At 41.3% G+C, this 24,110-nt stretch overlaps 1 protein-coding gene across 4 annotated transcripts in view; it reads left to right on the top strand.

The window, feature by feature from the left end:
- il1rapl2 (interleukin 1 receptor accessory protein-like 2) overlaps positions 1 to 24,110 on the top strand; it is a 625,772-nt gene that overhangs the window by 494,361 nt on the left and 107,301 nt on the right. For all 4 annotated transcript variants that reach the window (XM_039813808.1, XM_039813805.1, XM_039813806.1 and 1 more), the window contains one exon: positions 21,192 to 21,266. In XM_039813808.1, the coding sequence (XP_039669742.1) occupies positions 21,192 to 21,266 (75 nt within the window). The remainder of the gene's footprint in view (positions 1 to 21,191; positions 21,267 to 24,110) is intronic.

The raw sequence follows: 24,110 nt of genomic DNA, 5'->3' as shown, positions 1-24,110 counted from the left end.
GTGTGTGTGTGTGTCTGTTTTATCCCAAACCATGATTTTTTTTTATCCTGTTTTTGTTTCTTCTTGTAGGAGACAAAGTTGGCAAAGAGATGTTTACACCTGGATAAATGGACTTGTATACAAGTGGATATAATCATCGTAGTTAGAAAATTACAGCAGTTAAACCTTATTTACAATAACAGAGACTCAAACATCTTTGCTTTCTGCGTGCGTGCGTGCTTGTTAGACTGAAAGAATATGGATTCTGTAATCTCTCAATTTGCCAAGGGGGTTGTTTTAGTCATTGGAAACAATAAAAATGTTTGAACTAAAGTTCAGGAAGAGGTTATTATATTATATTCCACAAAGATAAACATTGAATGAATTGATAGGCGTGGGAGAGAGAGGAAGATGTTTCCAATAACTCATCAAATGACAAGCTCTCTTCCGCAGTAAATGAAGTGATATTTGATTCGGAAAAGTCACGGACTAATGATGGAGGATGAAGGTGTGTGTGCACACGAGGGTGACATGTACAGTTTAATGACTGCGTATGACCTCACTACAGACAGAAAGTGTGTGTGTGTGTGTGTGTGTGTGTGTGTGTGTGTGTGAGAGACTTTGTCACTGCCTAGACCCTGCTCAATCATTTTCAAAGTTCATTTACTCTCTCTTTCTGTCCCTGTTAATGTCTGTGTATAAATGAAAAATGTATTAATGATTGAATATGGCTCAGACAGTGGCAGCGCGTTGACTGATGGCGGAAAGAACAAGCTCATTATTAAAGGTCTTATCACCTCTCAACAGACGCAGTTACACACACACACACACACACACACACACACACACGGACCTCACTTCTTGCTCAATGTCATATATGCATCTCACCTTTTTAAAAAGTTGTACAAGGACCTAGAGTTGTACACTCTAGGTCAATGGCACCTGAAGTGCCAAAAACACCACATCCTTATACCTAAACATTATAGGTAGATTTCCAAAATGATACATAACGATCGTTTAATCGTATACACTGTACTGCCGCAACGTGGCGGTTTAATCATGTTACCGTAGTCATGTCTGTTCTATTTGACGTAACAGGCGCTGTTTTAAACACACAGTAGACTTTGTTAAATGAAACTAGGCAACAAAAATACTCAGGTTAGGCTAAAACATCGAGGATGAGTAAAACTACTAAAATTCAAATTGATCGTTGACTTTTAGTTTCACACATACCATAAGAGGGACAGATGGTGGATGGTCAAACAAACACAGGATCTTCACTCAGGAGACTGGGGTTCGTTAGCCTGGATGCCAGCCGAACTTAGCCCCGCCCACAGTGTTTGAGGTCGGGCAGTTTGGTCTGGACTCGATCCGTTGTGGAGCGACTATGCTCGAACCAGAGCAGTTTGGACCAATCAAAATTGTCAGGGTGGGCTTTATACGATGATGGACAGATGATCAACAGTAAACGTAATCAACCACGTCACGAAAGAGCGCTTGGGTTGAATTTGTTTACAACAAAGATGGCTGCCGCTGGAGAATTGAGATGTGTAGATATTCCACCATTGCGTCTGTTGTAGAAGATATCGACAGCGCGTTCATTTTAAAAGAGGAACAGAGAACCGCGATCACGTACGTATGTATACACATTGCCACATCCGTCCGCACGACACGGAAACTGCCCCCTCTGCCTTTGCTCTGTCGCAGCCTGCCTCTGACTCGCAGCTTCTGTGACGTCTGTCTCCATTGCTCTGATTGGTTGTACGTCTATCCAATTGAGCGCAGAGGCATTTTCTTTCCTGGTTCGGTTGAAACACCCCTCACAATCACAGCCCAATGTAGCAGTATCAGACTCCTATTCTGACTAGAATCTGATTATGACGACGTCAGGCTAGGGGTTCCTGCTCAGGAAGCATCATTTCCATGCATCCGATTCATGTCCATGTAAGAAGCTACATAATGAATTCTGGTTACATCGCTACCGGTTTCGAAGGACGCTGCTCTCTCCTCATTTGCAGAAAGCTGAGGTCAACTCCCACAATTCTTTTCAACTGACCGTTGTGGATCTAAAATGAAGCAACTGCATAGCTTATTTGTCGCACATGTTTTCAGTAAACTATTTGAAGTAAGTAAGTAAGAAAATGTTTCCAAACGAGCTGCCACGTTGGTCTGGTTTGAAAATTGGGTGCAGACAACCCATGGAGAAAGCGTTCGTCCAATCAGGTGCAGAGTTAGTTGTCAGATCATTTTCCCATAGACTCCTTTGGTGGAGTCGCCCCTTGCTGGAAATCAGATAGAATGCAGATTTAAGGCACTTCCACATTGGCTTTACTTTTCAGACACGGAAGTTTCGTCCATTATTTTTTTTTTACAGTCTATGGGCCTTAGTGAGCATATAGGGCTGCCCGGCTCTGCTTATAGTCTTTCTGCAATTATCTGACAGAGGGCGCTTTCACACCTGCCTCACTTAGTTTGGTTCAATCGCACTAGAGTTCGTTTTCCCACTGGTGCGGTTCGTCAGGGCAGGTGAGAACGCGGCATTCACACTCGGGTGCGCACAAAAAGTGGACCAAACAAGCGTACCGAGACCTGCTTGAAGAGGTGGTCTCGGTACGCTTTCAATTGAAGTTTTCAGCAGTTCGTTTGTGCTGAGAACGTGATCCGTACTGGAACCGCACCAACTATACGTACTCCGCAAGTCTCAGCTGACGTCTCCTGTAGTCAGGTGTGCTTAGCAATCTGCGATGCAGCAGAGCAGCAAACTGTAGCAGCTTGCAGAAATAGACGGCGGTCAAGCTTGCCGTCCGTCACTCGTATCTCCGTGGTCAAACCAGCTGCCGCTAAAGAGGCACAGCAGAGCAAAGTCTCGGTAACCAGAGCAGACGTAGTAACGTCGCTCACGAAACTATTTGATTATTTAAATGAAATGAGCTGCTTTCACCACGGAGATGCAAGAAATATGCACTGGTCCAGAACACAGGATCTTCTTCCTGTGTTTCCTTTCTTGCTCCCGCCCCCAGACACATCCAACCAATAAGCGGAGTGAACGATCTTGTGTGGTTTGTTATGACGCATTTTGGTACGCTTGGATTTTCCCAGGTATGACACCAAACCGAACCAAGGGGAAATGGCTCCAAGTTTGCAAACTCATCAACTGATGCGGACCAGAGCGAACGAAATATAGATCCAACTATTCTCTCTATAAAAGGTCTGTTTCACAGTTCACACATTTTCTAATTAATAAAGAAAACATGGTGGTAATAGCAAAACAAAGAAGTTGTCCCTGGTATTAATAATGCCTGTTTTGTGTCTCAGGCTAATGGTCTTTCTTGACTGAGTGTTAATTGTATGTGTCTGTTTGATGGCAGCAATTCAAGAAGTGTCTAAAAGTTTAAGATGCATTTCTTGGCACTTTGAACGTCTTGACAGTTCTTCCACCTGTTCTCCGTGAGAGTATGTGAATGAGAGGGAGAGAAAGCGCTCCGTAGCCTACACATCGCACAAAAGATAATTAGCTAAATCTCCATGGGTGGTTGAGCTGCCCCCAGCCCCTACGCTGGAAATAGCTCCCATCCATGCTGTCGGTGGGACCAGCGGCAGTTAGGTAAGGGTCCCTTAACTGATTTAAATTGACTAATTAGAATCACTAACCATGCACTCTTGCACGCGCACATGCTGAGGTGGTGGTGGCTTTAAAGACGGAGCGGTAGCGCTGCCAGCTGTGCCTCTTCAGGATGTAGTTGGTCGATACTGTATCGCATCTACTTCTTGGCTATTTATATTGTCTCGATTTCTTCATTCTGCTCTCACAGTTTGCCGGTCTCATTTTACACCTGCCTGTGGGGGTATTTCAGCCGGTGACATGGAGAGACATCTCTGGGGTCACAGCCAAATGGATTTTCATTGTAATGGCCTGAAGAGCATTTTACCTTCTATTGAGCCTCATCCGCAGGCCTGGATTGCAATTTCTGCTTTAAGTGCACTTCTTTCTGACTAAATCTTACTTTATATAAGAGAATCCATTTCATGATTCCATCGCAGAACCTTTGCATTGGTGACGGTGTTCCATTTATTATATTCATGTTTTGATGAAAAGACAAGTTGCATCTGAAGTCTCTACAGTTACACAATTTTAACAATCCCCTGGAAGGTTTAGATTTGTCATTTAACATAACTAATCAGTAAGTCTTAGTCTTGCATACACCAAAGACAGCGGTCTACTAGAGACACAGTCATGTGTCCAGCAGTCTTAAAACCAAAACAGCCGGCCTTACTTTCTGTGTACAACCCCCTCACCGGCGGCAGCTAGGTGCGCGTTGGCGCTCATGGGTGTGCCGCCCTGCAACACTTAACGCCACTTTCCTATTTGCTGCCGTAGGAGCTCCTCTTCTCTGCTCCCCGACGCAGCTCGACTTCCTCTCCCCACCTCGCGCTGTCATCGTCTCTCGTGTGTGGTAAAAAGTGGAGACTAGTCGCTGAGGTTGAGAAATATCTCGAGCTGTACGAGCAACAATTCCGTTACTAAGAAGACAATGGCAAAAAAATACCTTTTTATATATATATATATATATATATATATATATATGTGTGTGTGTATATGTATAATAAGTATTTTCATTTCATGCCACTTTCTACTTCTACTCCATTCCATACCTCACAGCACATGTACAAGCACACACACATTAACACACACACCTCTGAAAGTGTTTTTAATGACACGTTAACTCCCCATCCTTTTAGAGGGCATGCATGATACAAACATTCAACACAAATACACACACACAAAATTTCACACTAAAGAACAGGTACATAAACCAACACAGAAAAAAAAACACATTCTACACACACCATGACAATATTGTAGCAGTAGTGACAGAGCAATATGATGGGTGAAAATGTTTACTTTTAAGATCTTAAACTGGCATAACAATTTCAAATATTTTATAATGGCCATTACTATGCTGCATTCAAGGTCCTCCAGATTTATAAAAATAAATAACCTTGGACAGCAGCTGGATTCTCGCTATATCAGGAGAATATCACATATCATAGGAAAATCCACCTTGTTAGGCTTCAAGTAATGTCGCATTGCCAGACCTTCCTCCACAACGCTGTGGAGGAGGGTCTGGCTAGTCCACCCAGCATTCTGGGATGTTTTTAGTCGTGCAACAGAAAACTCAGATTGGACTACATTTCAGAGAGAAATATTGAACTTTTTATTCCACTACATTAATCTGACAGCTTTAGTTACTTTACAAATTACGATTTTTGCACACAAAACACATTTAGTTTTATTATAATTAAACTACCATATATATATATATATATATATATATATATATATATATATATATATATAAAATACACACGCAAGTCCAGCTGATATGAGTTTTGATTGTTTCCAGTTTCTTAAATGTGAGGATTCTTCAGCATTGAGTATTTTAACTTGTAATACTTTAAGTACATTCTCCTGATGATACTTGCATACTTTTACTTAACTAAAATGTTCAATGCAGGACTTTTACTTGTAACAGAGTATTTTTACAGTCTGGTTTTAATACTTTTACTTAAGTAAAGGGTTCTGAATACTTCTTCCACCGCTGTATACATGCATAATGAGAAGTAATAAATATATACATACAGGTGTACACAGTTTGTAACGCAGTAAGTGAAGTACATAACGGTACGGTGTCAGTATAATGTGAAGTGACAAGTGATGAGTTCAAGAGTTGGGAAGTCTGATGAGCCCGGGGGTGCGGAACCGTCTGTCGGCCCATGTACTGTATTTACACGTGTTTTCTGCTAAAATACCTCGGCCCAAATACATGCCCAGGTGATGTTCTGTGTACAAGACCTTGTGACATGATATTATATTGTGATGTTACAATCTCTCCAAACATTTTAAAGTGCTAGGCTGTGCGCTTGAGCCCGTTAAACTTGTTCACCTGGTAGCTGTCGCATCCGATCTCATCAAGTGGTGTTCTTTTCCCTCTGCAAACCTCCCCTCCCTGCAGAGCCCTTCATTTTTAATTCATTTCTTCAATCATTCAGCTCTATGTGCACGACTTAAGGGAGAGCGCTTGTTTCCTCCATCAGGGTGTCCCTCCGGTGTGGCATTGCTCCGGAGCAGATGGCATTGGTGATAATGATCTACAATGAATACGTGTGTGTGTGTGTGTGTGTGTGTGTGTGTGTGTGTGTGTGTGTGTGTGTGTGTGTGTGTGTGTGTGTGTGTGTGTGTGTGTGTGTGTGTGTGTGTGTGTGTGTGTGTGTGAGTGAGAGAGAAAAAAGATAGAGGTGTATTTTGGTTTAATGTCTCCCCCACCTCAGCACTTGCACCTTGCTCACATTAAAGCCCATTGATTACACACACACACACACACTCTCTTGCTTTACAGCTTTACACTGTGTTCCAGCCTCGGGGCTCTGGCTCTCTCCAAAGAGTTGTTGTTGCTCAGAAATAGGCCTATGTATATTTCACACAACACCAGATCATCATAATGACATTACCATAAAGCCGGACTTGCATCACCTCCGCTGTGATTCAGCTTCCTGCTTCCAAGAGGCTATTTTTTTCTTTTGCAGTCCAGAATGATTCACCCCAACACATTTCCTGCGTTGTTGGAATTACATCCAAGGATATTTGCGTCTGCTTTGTGATAGCATTTAAATGAGCACAATCATATTAACCTATAACCTATTTATTGAATCATATAACCGGCATCAAAGTGATCCATAGTTGTGGTAGGTTGTTGTCACCAAAGCAACAGTAACTGGTCACAAGCTACATGCTTAGCAAAAAGTTGCTGACCCTAACTCTCAAGCTACATATAGTCACTGTCGGCCGAAAACCTTGTACCTCCATATTTTGTCATTTTTATTTTTTTTCATAAATCAATGCTGTTGGCCACCCTCTACGTCTGTGTGTGGGTTTTGCAAATATTTCACCAATGAAAAGTATTAAAAAGAGCTTGTAACTAAATCTCGTAGCTCCATAAGGTCATCAAAGTGTCAGTGAAACCTCGTAACTCCACTCCGCCTCCATCTTGAAAGAAGTGTTGAAAATAAACAGTGACGAGGTGATTTTGTCTGACTTCGTCTAAGGTAAATAGTTAGATAAAATGTTCTCCTCAAATCATATCTTTTTTTCATTTCCTGAAAAATAACAATTTTGGACAGCAGCCTGACAACAATGATGTGTGACATCAAATCATTATATCATTCTATTGGTTTTATGTTATCTTAAATATACTAAAATAACAGTATTAGCAGGGCTTACTTTGCCAGTTTCCCTTGGAAATGAGGATAGGTGGATGGATGTGACAGCAGATACAAATACAGTTTCTCACCTTAAATAGTTCCAAAAATAATATCGCCCCAGTGTCATCAACTGCATTGCATTCATGACATTTAATCTTCAAAACAGTACGTCTCAGGCCTATGACAACATTTTGTTACCGGGAGGTCGAAAAAATTCTCTGATTCCAGTTTCTTTCTAAATGTTATTTTTTCTTAACCCTCATGTTGTCCTCCGGTTGACCCATTTTCAAAAAGTTTCTATATACCTGAAATTTGGGTTTCTTTCAAACAAATTGTCAAAAGAAATAACGTGGATGGTACCATACAACCATTACTCTTCAAAAGTAAAATAAAAGATCAGCTCACTATAGTGCTGTCAGTTAAACGCGTTATTAACGCCGTTAATGCAAACCCATTTTAACGCTGTCAATTTTCTTTATCACGAGATTAACGTTCTTTTTGGCCCAGCAAACTTTGCTGTTGCAACAACTAGTAACGTTAGAAAAACTACAACACCACACCGGATCTAGCTAGACCGGAAACTAAACAACAGGCACGCTGCACACACTTGTTTGGGCTTACGAACCGGCCAAAGAGTAGCAGGCTAACGTTACGTTTTGAGTGGATGGCGAGTGTGAGACGCCAAAATGGATTCCAATAAGATTCTGAATGGAAAGTTTACTTTTAAAAAGTTGTCAAATGGTTCCATTGACAAGACGTGATGTGTGTGTTTTGTTGTTGTGAACTGAGCTATCATCGCAGCACGTCCAGTCTGAAATACCACTTGATGGCCAAGCACACAGCTGATGCCAATTCTCCGCCCCCCTCGTCAAAGCCAGGCGACAAAAGCACAAAGCAAGCCGATCCACTTTTCCATGTTAATAAGAGCATTAAAATGAGAAAAAAATAATGGGACAAAAAGAAATTAAGGGACATTTAGAATAGATCAAAATGTGCGATTAATTGCAAGTTAACTATGACATTAAGGCGATTAATCGTGATTAAATATTTTAATCGTTTGACAGCACGAGTTCACTACTTTCTTGAATTTGGGTGTTTTATTAAATAGCATTGATAACAATTGAACATTGAAAAAGTGACAACTGTTGGAAAAACGTTTAAAAAAAATGCATGGAAAACAACAACAAACATCTGAAAAAGTGACAAAAAATGCAAAAGAAAGCGACAAAAAACTCAATAGAAGTGACTAAAACATTGACAAAAGTGACAAAAAATTCAACAAAAGTGACCTAAACTTTGAAAAAACTGTTTTAATTTAAAATTTTAACTCAGAAAAAACAAAAGTTGCATGGTCGACGAGAGGACAACACAAGGGTTAAGGTCTCATAGAATATTTATGAGTAACTTTTTGCAAATATTTTGACTTCTTGAGGAAATACACTTTTATCGAGGCACTTTGTCCGATGTGAGCGGAAATCTCCCAGCCGTCGGGAATGCTGTGAGCCCTCACGGGACGTTATGTCTACTGACTGTTTTATCAAGATTTCTCCTGAATAATTCACCCAAAATGTGTCAATCAAACTGTAGAATGTGTGTAAGACCGGGCCCCAGAGAGAGATAAACCAATCAGGCGTATCTTTCCGCGCATTGATATTCTATGGTACTTTTTAATGTGCTGTGTGTCGGAAGTGTCCGGAATACAGTCAGTGTACGTCGTAAATATATACATATTATTTATTATGCTCCAGGCAATACCCCAAAACATGTTGTGGTTAGCACTTGTGTTAACTGTTCAAAGTGAAACACAAGAGCAGATCAATACACATCAATGACTTTGTGTTCATGTTGTCATTATGCAAAAAACGAGGCGGCTTACTGGACAAAAACAGTACTGACGTCTGCCTGTCATTAATAAACAGAGACAGCTCACTTCAGCTGATAAATACAAATGTGTGTGTACATGACAAACATGTACACACACAGACACACACACTTGCATATGTGTGGGAACCTTCTGTTGGCTTGCATCCATTCCATGGCAGAGCCACGGTGCTGCTGCAAAATAGCCTCGGGAAGGAACTTGTTTTGGTGGAATGTGTACGTTCAAAAGTAGTTTCAGGTGCAACAGAAAACTCAAATTGGACAGATAGTCTAGCTAGCTGTCTGGATTTACCCTGCAGAGATCTGAGGAGCAGTTAACCATAGTCCTCAGAAATCCACCAGAGGTTAGAACGCCAACACAAAGAAAGAGGAAGGTAACGGACATCCGGCTGAAAAGAGGGACATCAGGAGGAATTTCCGGCGGCACCGGAGATATCCCAGAAGTGGAACATCGTGGATATAGACTAGGCTTCAAGTAATGCGTTTCTGTCTGAATTACCAGCTTACTGAACCAATCGTCGTCCGGTGAGTGCTAGCAGCTGCGGGTGTAGTTTAGGTGTGTGTGAGACTATGGATGTGCAATGTTCAAAACAACAATGGTGGACCGATGATAGACCGATGGTTCATCCAATCACCTGCCAGGTATTTTTATTTTTTTAAAGTGCCCGGCCTTTCCCAAACAGTTTCCAATGACTTGGCTTCTTAGATGGTTCTGTGTAGAGTTTAGATTCTCTGCCCGAGCCCGATCAAGGCCCTTGATCAAGCATTTGTGTTTTTTTAATCATTACTTTATTAGCCTAATTGGGTGAGGAGAAAGCTATGCCTATCCAGCTTCTCCCCATAGCTCTGGGTATATGTCCTGCACTGACTTGAGTGTGAGGTAAACTGTGCTACATCGTGTCTTCCCCCCTCTGCAGCTGTTGTCGGCCTGCAGACCGTGGCGAAGGACAGTATTAATTAGGTGATCGAGACACCATCGAAGAAAGTCTCCTATATGGTTCCAGGGCTTTGATTATATTGCTGCCTTGATCTGTTACCCACACTAGGGATGAGGGAGCTAGGATTGAGGTTTTTTTTTTTTCGTTTCTTCATTCGGATCCATTTGCGATCCATTCCATTCTGAATTAACAAACAGCGCAGTTCACATGCTTCGTCATTGTTGCATTACCGGTATTTATTAAGATAATTCTAAACAGATTTCTGTAGTTCTAACAACTCAGAATTGTAGTTGAGAACATCAGTTATAACGGCCCACGTATTAAAAAATTGTCGGGTTTAAATCGGGCTCGGGCTCATAATTAAAGTTAATGCGTCGGGCAGGGCCGGGCCGGGCTCGGACACAACGTGCACGGGCTCAGGTAGGGCCGGGCTTGATTTTTTTTCGGCTCTAGTTCTGTGTATCGAACGATCTGGCGTGTCAGGTTACAAAAAACAAGTTGAATGTAGGAAAAAGGGAGCTATAAAAGGAGAGATAGAAGTGATGAAAAGATAAAGGATGTGAGGGATTCAGACAGAAATGAAAGACAAGGATAGCAAGCACAGTAATCAAATTATTTCTTTAGCTGGTTGATACAATCACTCGGTTATTTATCTGTTTAACATCAGAGCTTCACTCCGTATTCACTAATGGGACATTGTCGCTTAGGGTTGCTAACACAAAGCATCTGGCTATTTGTTTTGCACCAAACCAGCGAAATGATTTTAATTTCCCTCAGGGTTCCACCATCAGAGTGACCGATTTGCACCCAAAGAAAATTAGAATGTATTCTGAAAGGGAAAGAATGAGTCTGACTGTGAATAGGGCATGACATACAAGTCTTAATGTATCAGGACTAAACATAAATGTCTCCCGCTTCTCTGCTCTGCCAGACATTTCATATTTCCCCAAAAGGTCGAATCAATTTGATGTACGGCATATAATATATCTGATTATGCACACTGAACAGCACCCAATATACACATTTTTCACTTGTTTTAAAGATAACAAGGCTGGCAGGGTTGTTTAGTCCAAGTTGAAAATGTCTGCCTATTTAAATTTGTGAGGATCTTGTACCTCAATTGATTTCTTTTCCTTGACTACTTTCTAAATGTATACTTCCTTATGCTACTTGTATTAATCTCTTCCACATCATTTCAAAGGGAAACATTGCACTCTTTACTCAGGCTGCTCTCATGCTACTTAAAGTAAAGCACTGTAATTTCTATATATTCCACGCATTTGTTGCTGTATTCACCACAGTGACTGCGGCTGTATGAGAGCGCTCTGGATACACATAGGGAGGAGGTTGGGGGGGTGTTGGATCATAAAACACAGGGCTTTTAAGTGGGGGAGCGGAGTTTGTGTACCAGAAAAAACAAGATTTTCACCCAGGAAACGCGTGTGGGTACCTAATCCTGGTGCCAATATAGCTCGACGGCTATCTACCAGACTGGATGACAATGCAGATTTTGGTGCCCTGAAACGCATGTTACCGGCAACAGAAGCATCGCTGCACGTGACGCTTGTTAACATTACACTTGGCAGCAGGTAACAGCCTACCGTGGGCTAGTAGCTGGCTTAAACACGGTTAAAATAATGAAAGCTAAACGGTCTGACATGCAGCAGTATTTCACCTGAAAGGATCCAACACCGGGACATACAACAATCTGCAGCTAAAGACACAGTGTGGCCTAGCTGCACGTGAGACCCCATGGCCACTAGCGGAGTCGCAGTTGTCAGAGAGACAACAACAACGGGACTTAATGATGTGTTCAATTGCAATGCGTAAGCCCATGGTGCATACAGTGTTGTTGTAAAGTACCATCCTGCCATCTAGTGGTTAATTTTTTTAGCGTTTAACAGCAGTTGACTGGTGAAATTGTTGTAAGTTATTGTAAATATATTTTAAACGTATCATTTAAAGTTGACCGTATGGCCTTAGTAATGAACAAGCTGTTCTTTATTGTCGTTTATTGAAACGACCAGAACTGGAACCTCACGGTGAACGGTACCTGGCTCACAGCAGTCTTTTCTCGGCTAAATTTAACTGTAAAGACCGCTAAACTTAACTATCATGGTCACCTAATTTCGTAGGATATCATATATATTGGAATGCATAAGTTTTCGTACGATATATCATACGAACCCCATTTATGAGAATGCGTTGTTTTACTTCTCCACAATTTTTGACTGCTATATTTACTCAAAATAGGATTGTACTTATTAAACAGATAATAGTCCTATTAAATATGTTGCACTGTCATACGTTAAAGTACAGTTACAAGGCAGAGTGTACCTAGCTACCTAAAGTTAGCTAGCACCATAGGCTTCTGGTCATACCAGACCGGGTAAGGCTGTAGCAGCAGAACCCCTAAATGTGCCCTCTTGAGATTTTGACCACTAGTCGTACTAGTAGGTGCAATGTTTTAAACAATGAAGCCACAAAATAAAAAATTTAGGCAAAGAAGACTGCAAGGTTGTTTAAGGTAAACAATGCGAATTATTTTCTTTTTTTTAAATCATTCAACATATTTGCTAGACCTCAAAGATGCACATAGACAAAACAGATCCTTGTTTAGTGGAAACTCCACACTTAAAAAACGGTGTTATTTGTGAACCTGAACCATGACTGAGCCCAGTTTTTCATTCTCCAGCATACTAATCAGTTCTGACAGGTTTAATATAGAGCCCTCTTTCTCGCGTGAGTGCCTTGACACCCTTTATGAGTTTATACTTTCTGCAAAATGTCTCTCGATTGAGATTTAAAAACTCTCCCACTGTGGCAAAATAAAAAAGTCTAATGTGTCAAATGTCAGGCGAGGCAAAGTGTGATAGTTTCACTGGACAGATGCTTAATACGCTAAGGTCATTCCATTCGCGGTGCAAAACATTCTAGGCCACACAGCAGGAATAATTAACAACGCCATACTGAGTAAATTATATCGTTGTGGATATTCTTTGAAATGTTAACAAACGTCTTCTTGTGTTCTGTTCCCCATGTTGTGAATCTTAACGGTCATGCGATTTCAAAATGTAAAAGGTCACATTTGGTTCGACATGCAAGCTGTGTTCATTCCATCTGAGGAGATAAAGAGTGCAATGAGACAGTGTTTGTTTTAATCTAGTTGGAGCACCTGGTGAGCTAAAATTATCAGATCGGGATGATTCAGATAGCGTCAACGTGTTCTTAAATCACAGAAAAGTCACTCAAATGACTTTCATATAAGCTCATATCTGATATCCCACATGCACGCATGCATGCACGCACGCACGCACACACCCACCTTTAAGTTCAATAAATTGCCAGACTTATATTCCCTGTTATGATTGCAGTAGGAGAAAAGAACTAAAACAAACTGACTACTCTCTGTAAGGTCTGTCTAGTAATTATCCAGTGATCTGTCTGACCTAATGTGCGGGACTGCACCGCACTACCTAACTGAAAAAGGTCAAATCTCATCTGAAACCTCAAACTGAAAATTGAAACTGAAATTATAAAGCACCTCTGCACTGAGACAACTGCAGTTCCTGAGTCTTTGTACAGTAATGTGGTGTTGGTAATTCATGTGTCTGGTCAGTTACATAATTAGGATATAGACCACATAAGGTCCTTTGAGTTGTCTTGCACTGACACATAGAGGGTGTGTTGTGGGCAGTGGCTAAACCTGACTGTCAAAGTGTAAATACACTGTATGCATGTGTGACTTCTGATATGCTCCAACAATGCTCAACAATGTTCTTCTTACATCTTGATGCTATCACTACCCAGGACCCTTGCATTTTGACTTAGAGAGTTGGGTTCCACTTTTGGTTACAGGCCATAGTTCTTGGTCTCCGTCTTCAAAAAAAAGTCGTTGAGTCTTTGATTTTTTTAAAGATATTTTATAAGGTATTTTATGCTTTAATTTAGACAAAAAAATGAGAGGAAACAGTAGACAGAGGGGAAGACATTCAGCAAAGGCCCCAAGGCTGGACTCAAACCCAGCAGCTGCGGTTAAGACTGAGCCTAAATGGTACGCACCCTACCCCGGTGAACTACCAGGGCACGCCCTTAACGTGGCACTTTCTACTGGCCCAGGAACAATCTAGTTTGTGTTGCAATAATTCAGACTTGCAAGTCATGGTGGTCACTAGTCGCAATATTTGGACTTGGGATGGAAATGTGTTGTTGTGGTATAGGCATTAAAAACAAATGTGCAACTTTATTCCCAAATAGTAAAAGAAAAAAAACTAGAAATGATCTTGCGATGGGATCACACACCAGCCGCAACACCAAATTGCAGGGGCTTAAAGTTGGTGCCCCTTTCCTACTTCCTACCCCCATACTCTTGGCACCATTGCTGGGACAACATCCGTTTTCGAACTCAACCTTCATTTTGAGCTCAACAACACACCTGTAAGGTTTCACGTCTGCGTATTGCATGATTGCGACGCTATTGAGGTTACAAAATCTGGCCAGGTACTCAAAACTGTCTCCGTGGTAGTTCCCGCTACAGTAAGTGTCTCCATGACCACATTTTGCCATGATGACAATAATTTAGACTCGCATTTGTGTCCACCTGATGAAAGTCCATTAGTCACTCTACCTCAATCTCTGTTTTTGTCTCCATTAACTCTTGAACAGCACTTTCTCAGTCTGTTTAGTGCTTGGCATGTAGTGTACAGTGGGTTTATCACAGCTTTTTTTGCTGAAAACATGGAAACAATGCTGAGGGAGCTGTAGGAGTGAAAGATGCTGAAAATAATTTTAAAATAGTTCGTCCTTACTAGCCACCTCCTTTTTTTCTGTTATAGCTATACATTAATTTGCTAATTGTCATTCCAGTTATACACTAAAGCAGAAACATCAGCAGATCCTCTACTTTGTCGAAAGGTAACCTTCCTTTGTGGCATTTCTCCTTTTCCACATTTAAAACCTCTTCTTTGCGGCATCACAAAAATCATTTACAACGCCCCACACAGTAGCTGTGTTGTCTAATCGTTGTTGTCTCGTCGCATTCAAACTTCTTGTCTCAGACCAAGCTGGGGCTTTGCATAATCTTCACAGACCCTCAGATACGGTCGAAACGCAAAGCCATAATAAAGGGAGCTGCAGCGTTTACTTGCTGTGAATCATTCTTTCCTGGGACTGTTTGGTTGAAATCAGCCAATGCCTTCAACATGCAGACACAGACATGCACACAAATTTCCATATCAACAACATGCTGTCATTTTCAAGAGAAGGAAGAACTATGAACAGTTGAAAGATCTCAAATTCGTGTGTGTGTGAAGCTGTGTGCTAAAAGTAAACAGCAGCCCCATCATTATCATCTATTCAGCACACACCTTTTGATATTCATGTTAACACAGACCCACAATTTCCCTTCTCTTTTAGAGAGAGCTGTCTTTTGTGAATTAATGGCACATGGTGTTGGTTAGGATGTTGGAACGAATTCTGAGAGTCGAATATAATTTGTAGTAAAAAATAGTAAAAAAATCAATATAATTCGAATGTGACTTTTTTTTATAAATAGGTGAACTAACGTTAGCTAATCTCCCTCTTCTCATGTCACGTCTGATGAACAATAAGTTACGGGAGTGAGAAACACAAGGCATTGTGGGCTAGCGTTACGTACCGAGTAACGTTAGCACAGGGGGGAGTGACAGGCTGCGGCTGGATATCGGAAGAAGGATGGGAAATAGATATAACGTGACTTTAAATCGACATCCACCGAGCCAAAATGCTTATGTTATCAATAGTTAGCTCGTTCTGGTTCCCTAACTGCATCGCGAGTTATAGGAGCTTAGCTGGGAGCTTCATGGAGACCGCTAAAGTTTAGGTTAGCTGCCCTACAGCTGTCAGTTAGCTTCGACTTCATATATTACATTCTAAAATAGTTGTGACAGCACCGTTTGGCTTAGTTAACAATACCGTTAACATCGTGGCTAACGCTGTTGTTACTTAGTTTATGACAAATCGATTTGGCTTACTAACATGATGTTATTGTGCTAACCGAACACCGTTAGCCTTTACAACAGAGAGCTTCAATACACTTGTTAGATAATATTTCATGACAGAGTTCTCTGTTGATTTGTTTGTCGCTGTGTGTGTGGTGGAAAATGAATGTAAACAGAAAGCGGCATGCCAGAAATGCAAAGCGCCATGACGTAGATCCCCTTCAAGGACAGGCTAATGTTGGAAATCCCTCTAGTGGACGGAACATGTAACAACAACCACATGCTTATAGTGGCATTGACAATGCATAAGCCTGAGTAGTGTAGTACATATTACAGTTTTTTTACAATTGCTATGACACTTTTTTCAATACTTTTAACAACTTTCCTAAACTCTTAACACAGTTAGCACAACATCTGTCTGTGTAGGCTATACAATAACACATTTCTTGTTGCTTTGACACAAAATGCATACAGTTAACACACATTTAAAATGCTTTAACTTCTTTTACACACAAGCTCCACCAAGACCAAAACAATGGATCTTTACTGCCAAATTTACAAATGCTTACACACTAAATGTCAGAACAGATATCATGTTCTAAACCTAACTTATAGGCTAAAGTGAAAGTGAACAGCTGATCATATTGTAAATTGAAACACAAATATATCCCCTGCATTTTATACATGCATTTATTGTTGAACCAGCTGATTGAAGCTATGGAAATAGATCAATCACAGCTGATTCCCTTCTAGGAAACACACTCAGGTGTTGAGGTTCTTTCAATCGCATGATCATATGGTAGTACAGTAAAAGAGGACCTATTTGAACAATATACTGTAGATGAACACAGAAAATAAGAAAAATGCCTTCATGAGGGAGAGGAAGAGGAGTACCAGGACAATTCTGTCTCTGTCTCCTTCTTTTTCATAAACCGTACATTCTATAAAGCTACTCTGAGATGGGTCATTCATTTTTTGTATTGAATCTCTGCAGCAAAAGAAACAAAATGGTGGCCGGGTTGAATCAGTGGGTAGAGCAGGCGCACATATACTTGGAGGTTTATGCCTCGACGCAGAGGTCCAGGGTTCAAATCCGAGTTGTGACGATTTACTGCATGTCTTCCCCCTCTCTCTCTCTCTCTCTCTCTCTCTCTCTCTCTCTCTCTCTCTCTCTCTCTCTCCCCTTTCTCAACTAGCTGCCCTGTCAAATAAAGGTGGAAAAGCCCAACAAATAATCTTGCATTGTCTAAACCCAACAAAACAAAAATGTAGAGAGGCTTCAAGAGAAACTGCAGTGTAAAACACAATCTATGATCAATACAATATACTATTGTCTATTACTGTATTATAAGGGCAGACCTGACACATAAAATAATGCAGTTTCTGTAATTCCACGGGATGTTAGTGTTTTGTATGATATTGTGCTATGATTGACTAAATGTTCCTGTTGGGAGAGAACATGTGTTAGTGTTTTGTAAGAATTATTTGATTTTGAGACATGTTTGCATTGTTTTGGTAGACATAGTGTATTGTATTAGTGTATTATTGTATTTTGAAAATTAGTGTTGGAGTTTAGTTTACAATGTGTGATTTTGAGCATGAAATTAACTGTTTTGTCAATTGTGTGTTGTAGATGTGTTGGTGCGTTAAGAGTTTAGGAAAGTTGTTAAAAGTACTGAAAAAATTGTCATAGCGATCGTAAAAAACTGTAATAATAAGCTGCATTTGAACATACATACTGGAATATTATTCAAATATTTAAAAAAATAACAAAATTCAAATGGTATTATAGAAGACTGACAGCTCTAGTGTTGTTGCATCTTGTGTTGTGAGAGATTTTTGCTCTGTTTTCAGTATGTTTGTACCTACAAGACAGTTGGAAAAAGTGTCCAGTAAGGTCCAAATGGCACACAATAATGCTGTTTACGGTGGTAATGGTATTAGTAGAACTTTCTTTTCTCCTGGAGAGACTTTCTGTATATCAAAAAACCTAACATAAACACAAAACAGTAGTGCAGGCTTTTAAGTAGGATCTGTTAGGCGTGTCACTTGATAAAGAGACAGACGTATGTAGGAGAGACGCACTGCACCACCACTTAATCACTACTGACATAGCTCCTACTGTGCCTCCGTCTCCCAGCCAAGTTTGAGTCCTCAAAATACCAGGCAGGCAAAATACTAAGGCTGTGCAATTAATCGAATTGTGATCGTGATTTCAAAATTTTGGCTCCTTACGATCACAAAAACAATGTAATCCAGAAAAGCAGTTGTTTTGCACGTTACTTTTTGCAAGTAAAGTCTTATTTTGTCTGACACGTGGACTTTCCCCCCTACCGAAGGCTAAACTTACTCAGCCAACATTTGAAGATATTTTGATAATATTTGTTTTAAGGGGAATTCAAAAAGTTCAAACTGGAAAATTATTAAGGGAAATTTCACAGTTAAATTTTTCCATAATCGAGGAGCCCAAGTGTTTTAAATATATAATTACTTATAACCTAAAGCCTTAAAAAGCCATGCAGTGTGTTCTGCCATGCAATCAAATCTTAAAACCCAATTTTCCAACACAATAAGCTTGGACTGATTGAAAAGTAACAGCCAAATTTACACATCTACTGTATTCTTTTTACTAGTTATATGAATGTTTACGCTTGCTCTGAAAGGCAGCAACAACTAAAGGCCTACCTTACATGAGAATGGCAAGGGAAAGAGTGACGAAGCAAAGAAGAAAGGAAAGGTACAGGGTGGGGGTAGAGGAAAGAGCTGGAGAGGAGTAGGTCTAGGTGAAGGGTTGTCTCATTAATCTCAAAAGGGTGCAGCGGTCCCTTCAGAATGCAAATGAAACTATCAGTCTTATCAGAGATACAGAGAGAGGGATGGAATGATAGAGGTATTGACAGGGTTATTGGGGTACAAGGTGGAAAGGAAAAACGGCATCTCCGGGGAATGTTAATGTCACTTAAAAAGTTATAGAAAGAGCATTTAGACCAGACCAACATGGGAAACTAAAGGCAAGATAGGCATAGCCTGCAGCGGACCTCAGGCAGTTTTGCAGGTATTTGGTCAAAAGCCAGAGTATTTGACAAATTAAGATTTTGACCGAAATGATGGAGCTAGATGAAAAAAATCAAAATTTGTTACAATTCATCCTAAGGGGAACATGAATTGTACTGCATTGCTTGGCAAACCATCCAATAGTTGTCAAGACATTTGAAAACTACTAATGTCAACGTCATGGGGGTGCTAGAGGAAAAAGTCAGAGGATCACTGAGGTCATTAGGATTCATCTTCTGGGGCCAACACATTCTTACTCCCAGCGTGTCAAAAAGCAATGCTTGGTCAGGTCCCAAAGTCTCTTTTAGAGTCAAGCCCCCTGGCATCATATTCCGAAGCGATTGGTCGGGACTTTTGGCGTCACTTTTTGACGCTCTGGGTCCTGACGTACGTTTAACTGACATGCGGCACAAGAACAGGACAGTTAGGTTTAGGAAAATATCGTGGGTGGGGGTTACAAAATGAACGTTTCGGTGACAAGCGGCACAAGAACGGGACACAAACCCTGGTCTCCTGGGTGAAAGTCCTGTGTTGTTTGACCCATCCCAACCTACCTCCTTACGTGGATTTTAGGTCTTTCATTCTACTTGCTACTGTTGTCGCTCTTAAAGGTGCAGTAGGTAAACCTTATAAAACTAACTTTCTGTCATATTTGCTGAAACTGACCCTATGTTCAAGTAGAACTACATGAAGAATGTCATTTAAAAACAAAGTCCAGCTTCTCTGGCACCACCTACAGCCTGTAGTGCGATTTGCAAAATTCCACTGGACTGAGGACTGAGAAGTTGTTGATGTTAAAAATTTGGCTAAGTCCTAGATCTTCCCAATCCTACCTAGCACCTTTTAATACTACATCATCTTACAGTGTCAGGATTTGACGAGTTGGGAGTGAGAACGGGTTGCATCATGTAGATGTTCAGATATATCAACCTGGACCAAATTGTTGACCAAACCTCTGACATTGCCATCGCTAGAGCCAAAATGTTTGCGTGAGTAAAGTGGGGATAGTTATTTTTCTGTGCTATTTTCCATCAAAGCCAATTTCATATTCACCTTGAACGTACAGACTCTGTACCGTATGTTCCCTGAATAGCAGTCATCTTCACTACCGCGTATGTTTCTTGTTAAACCATCAGTACAGAATGTGATCGTCAGATGATCATTAGGAATTGGTAGACACCAGATATCAACTTCTCAATCCTGGGCACAGAACACACTGCATGTGCTGTAACACAGCCTTCAGAGAAGGATGGCAGTGTTGAAACACATCAGAGGATTATTAGAAACTTGGAGGTGGTGATGGGAAAAGGTGTCGGACAGCAGAGAGCGTTGGTGTTCATAATCCAGGGAGGTGAAATCGAGAGGTGCTTCAAATGGAAGCAGAGAGTGGCTGCTGGTCGTCAAAGTTGAAAGACAGTGAGTCAGCAAAGAGACAAAAAGAAATCATGAGGTGTGAGAAGCTGTGCGCTCGGTGGCTGAGGCGGCGTCTCGTGGGTGTGAGTGTCAACGTGCTCCAGACTCTTTTATATTTGGCTTTGTGGTGAAGGGCAGTGATCAGTTGGTGGAGCAAAGGCCAGCGCTCTCCCTGGGTTTTTGTTTGTAAAATAGTGTACTGTGTAGCTCTGTAGCCACATTGCAACTCAAATCTCAGACCGACCTTATTATATGTCACTCTCCAACTCTCCGAGCTCTGTCTGTCTACTAAAGTACCTTGCTTTTATTCAGTTGACAGAAATGCTGGTACATTTAAGTAAAGTTGTTGGCTTATTTTTTGGATTGAAAAAATACCTCCTTTTTGACACATGGCAAATTGTTACGGTAAACCCAATGTTCTAACTTTGTTAGTCAAGAATTAAGACATCCCTTCCTTTTGTTCTTTTGTTCAAGTAAATATTAGTAGTGGATGGATACAATATGTGTATGTGTGTGTGTGTGTCTTTTCCTTTGTATTTTATTCATAGATTTAACACTTTTTATGTGGGAATGATGAGCCCATAATGTCATGATATATGTCCACCAGACCAAAGCTCATTAGATTAAAACGTCCGTACACTCCTTATAATCAACCTTGCCCCTGTATCTCTTTCCCTCTCTCTCACAGCTCTGCAGACCACTCAGCCTCCCAAGGTCCTTTTCCCCCCGCAGAGGCAAGACACCACGATAGAAATCACGCCTGGTAAGGACCAACAGCACCTCTCTATCTCTTTATTCCTAGGTTAAAGTGGTAATCCTGAAGGTCCTCGTTTTTAAAATGCTGTCGCCGTCTTTGGTGCAAAGTGCTCATTTCTGTGGTGTTTCTTCATGGTGACTTTACCATGGACACTTCTATTTTTGCCCTGTTAACAGAGATGGACAGCTTAAGTGCCTCTGTAGTGTGACATTCAGGCATAAATGAACACTAAAGCTGGAATTTTACTTGATGCAAGCGGTTAGTTGGAGTCCTGCCGTAGAGGTGCATATGTGCTACAAAGCGACACCAAAAACCTTTAACTCAAAATATAATTCCACCTTAATTCTGTGCATTGGAGAGGTGCCTCTGTTTTAACTTGCCAATGCTACACACATTTGATGATGGTGATTTTTGTTCCTGTAAGTGGAGCTCTTTTTTATCATTTCAGTGCTTGCATCCTAACTACACGTCTTCACCCGTTTACGGCACCTGATCGTTGTCGAATGCATTATTGACTCTGAGCAAGAGGTTTTCGGCATTGAAATCCCAAGTGGTAGACACCCAGTGATCAGAACAACAGAGCTCAAAACTTATATGAACTAGTAAGGCATTTGGAGAGCAAGAAATTTGGATCCGCTCCAAAATGTAATGGGTTCTTTCTTGGCCCATTCTACACACTCCCACCAAATTTCATGAATATCGGTCCAGTAGTTTTTTCATAATCCTGGTAACAAACAAACAAACCGAACCGAAAACATAACCTCCTTGGCGTAGGTAGCTATCAAGAACTTAACTACACTTAATTAAACATGCTTATGTGTAACTATAATGGATTAATATAAAGAGCATGGATATATTAAGAGAACATAGGTACCATGCTCCAAGATGGGGCTCCGTTAATTCCAACGAAGGTTGCTAACCCCCCACAAACACCAAAACAATTCTTCGGGGCATCAACTTTTTTGGGACCCCAGAGCATGCACATTAAAGGTGTATGCATATTTGCTGAAACTGACCCTATGTTCCAGTAGAACTACATGAAGCAGGTAATAAAAAAAAAAAATCTGTCTCCTCTGGCACCACCTACAGCCTGTAGTGCGATTTGCAAAAATCCACCGCTCCCTGTTCAGATGCACCAATCAAGGCCTGGGGGGTGTCTAACTGCGTGTCAATCACTGTTCATGCACACACATTCATTCTCCCTTGTGGGGGGAGGGGCTTAGGAGACCGTTTTGGGCTTTAGCGGAAAGGGGGGAGGGACTGAGAAGTTGTCGATGTTAAAATGTTTTGGCTAAGTCCTGGATCTTCGCAATCCTACCTACGGCACCTTTAACAATCCCAGACAAGAACATTGGTTGAGTTAGGGAAGGATCATGGTTATGGCACATAAAGTCTGATTTAATTTAGACATCTAAAACACTTGATTATGTTGAATAAGTTTGGGCATCTAAAATAATTGGTTATGGTTCGGGAAAGATTGCGGATATAACAGAGTATGTGAGAGAACATAAACATTACTTCTGCATTGGCACCGAACACAGACATTGGACGAAAACCCTGAGGTGTGGAACTGTCCAATATGGACCTCATTCTAATGGATAAAGGCCCAGCAGTTGCGTCTTGTGACTGTGTCGGCTAGTCTGGCTCAACAAATGTACATTGCTCGGATAAAACCTGATGTCTCACGTCTCTCACGTGCCGGATGTTCCTCCCCTCTCCTTATCTCTGCTATTGGACCACAGTTGTGATTGGTTTACAGAAATACAAACAAGCTAATGTTTTTTTCCCTATCCCAGAAAAGATAGGCGGTGTAGCCAGACCGTAGTAGTCCAGCGCTGACCGGTGCTGTGGAGATTAATCTGGCAATGCAAGACTAGTGTCGGCTGACTTCCTTCACAGTCGTCTCTTTTGTAGTAGTCTCACATTGCCAGACCTTGCTCCACAGCGCTGCGGAGGAGGATCTTGCTAGTCCACACAGCCTTCCGTTATGGGATAAAAACGTCCTCTGGTTTATTGCCATTTCTTTAAATCAATCACAATCATCTTGGGCGGCACTAAGCGCCGGACGGAGCCACGGTGTCGCGGCAAAATAGCCTCGGGGAAGGAACTCGGGGAAGATGTGTACGTTCAAACGTTGTTTTAGTCGTGCAGCGTGAAAACTCAGATTGGACAGATAGTCTAGCTAGCTGTCTGGATTTACCCTGCAGAGATCTGAGGAGCAGTTAACCATAGTCCTTATATATCCACCAGAGTTGAGAACGCCAACACAAAGAAAGTGGAAGGTTAGGGACATTCGTCCGATAAGAGGGACATCCGGCGGAATTTTCGCCGGCACTGGTGCAGTCCCGGAAGTGGAACATCGTGGATATTGACTACTTTTGTAGTGATTGTTCATGTATTAAAGTCTCGTTGAGCCAGTAGGCATCACAGGACCTGGAATTCCAACTGTGGCCATTATACCAGAATCACCTTATCACTCACCAAGCTTTATTTTTGGGAGCTTGATAAAGAGATGCTTTACTGGACCCTGTAGGGATATTGCTTGCTGTATTTAGGGGAATCAGGGGTCAGGTTCATGCACAGAACAGCAGGCCTAGAGCTGGTGAGGAGTCGGTGTCTTGGGTGAGTCAGTTTAAAGATGGTGTCTGTGCCACTCTGCTGTCCTCTGCACTTTATCCCTGTCCTGCTGCATTTTTGTCCTTTCATCTTCTCTAGTCAGTCATTACTGTAACAGTGACTTATGAGCAGATATGTATTCAATCCAATTTACTTTGTGCTAAAACATTTACAGAGCCCACACAGGACTCGCTGGCTACAGCGCTTCCTTATCTACTGATGAGAATTGGCCGA

The sequence above is a fragment of the Perca fluviatilis genome, chromosome 10, assembly GCF_010015445.1.
Source record: "Perca fluviatilis chromosome 10, GENO_Pfluv_1.0, whole genome shotgun sequence".
NCBI classification, from domain to species: Eukaryota; Metazoa; Chordata; class Actinopteri; order Perciformes; family Percidae; genus Perca; species Perca fluviatilis.
Note: the sequence above shows the minus strand (reverse complement) of the source record. Positions and strands in the feature narration are given on the sequence as shown.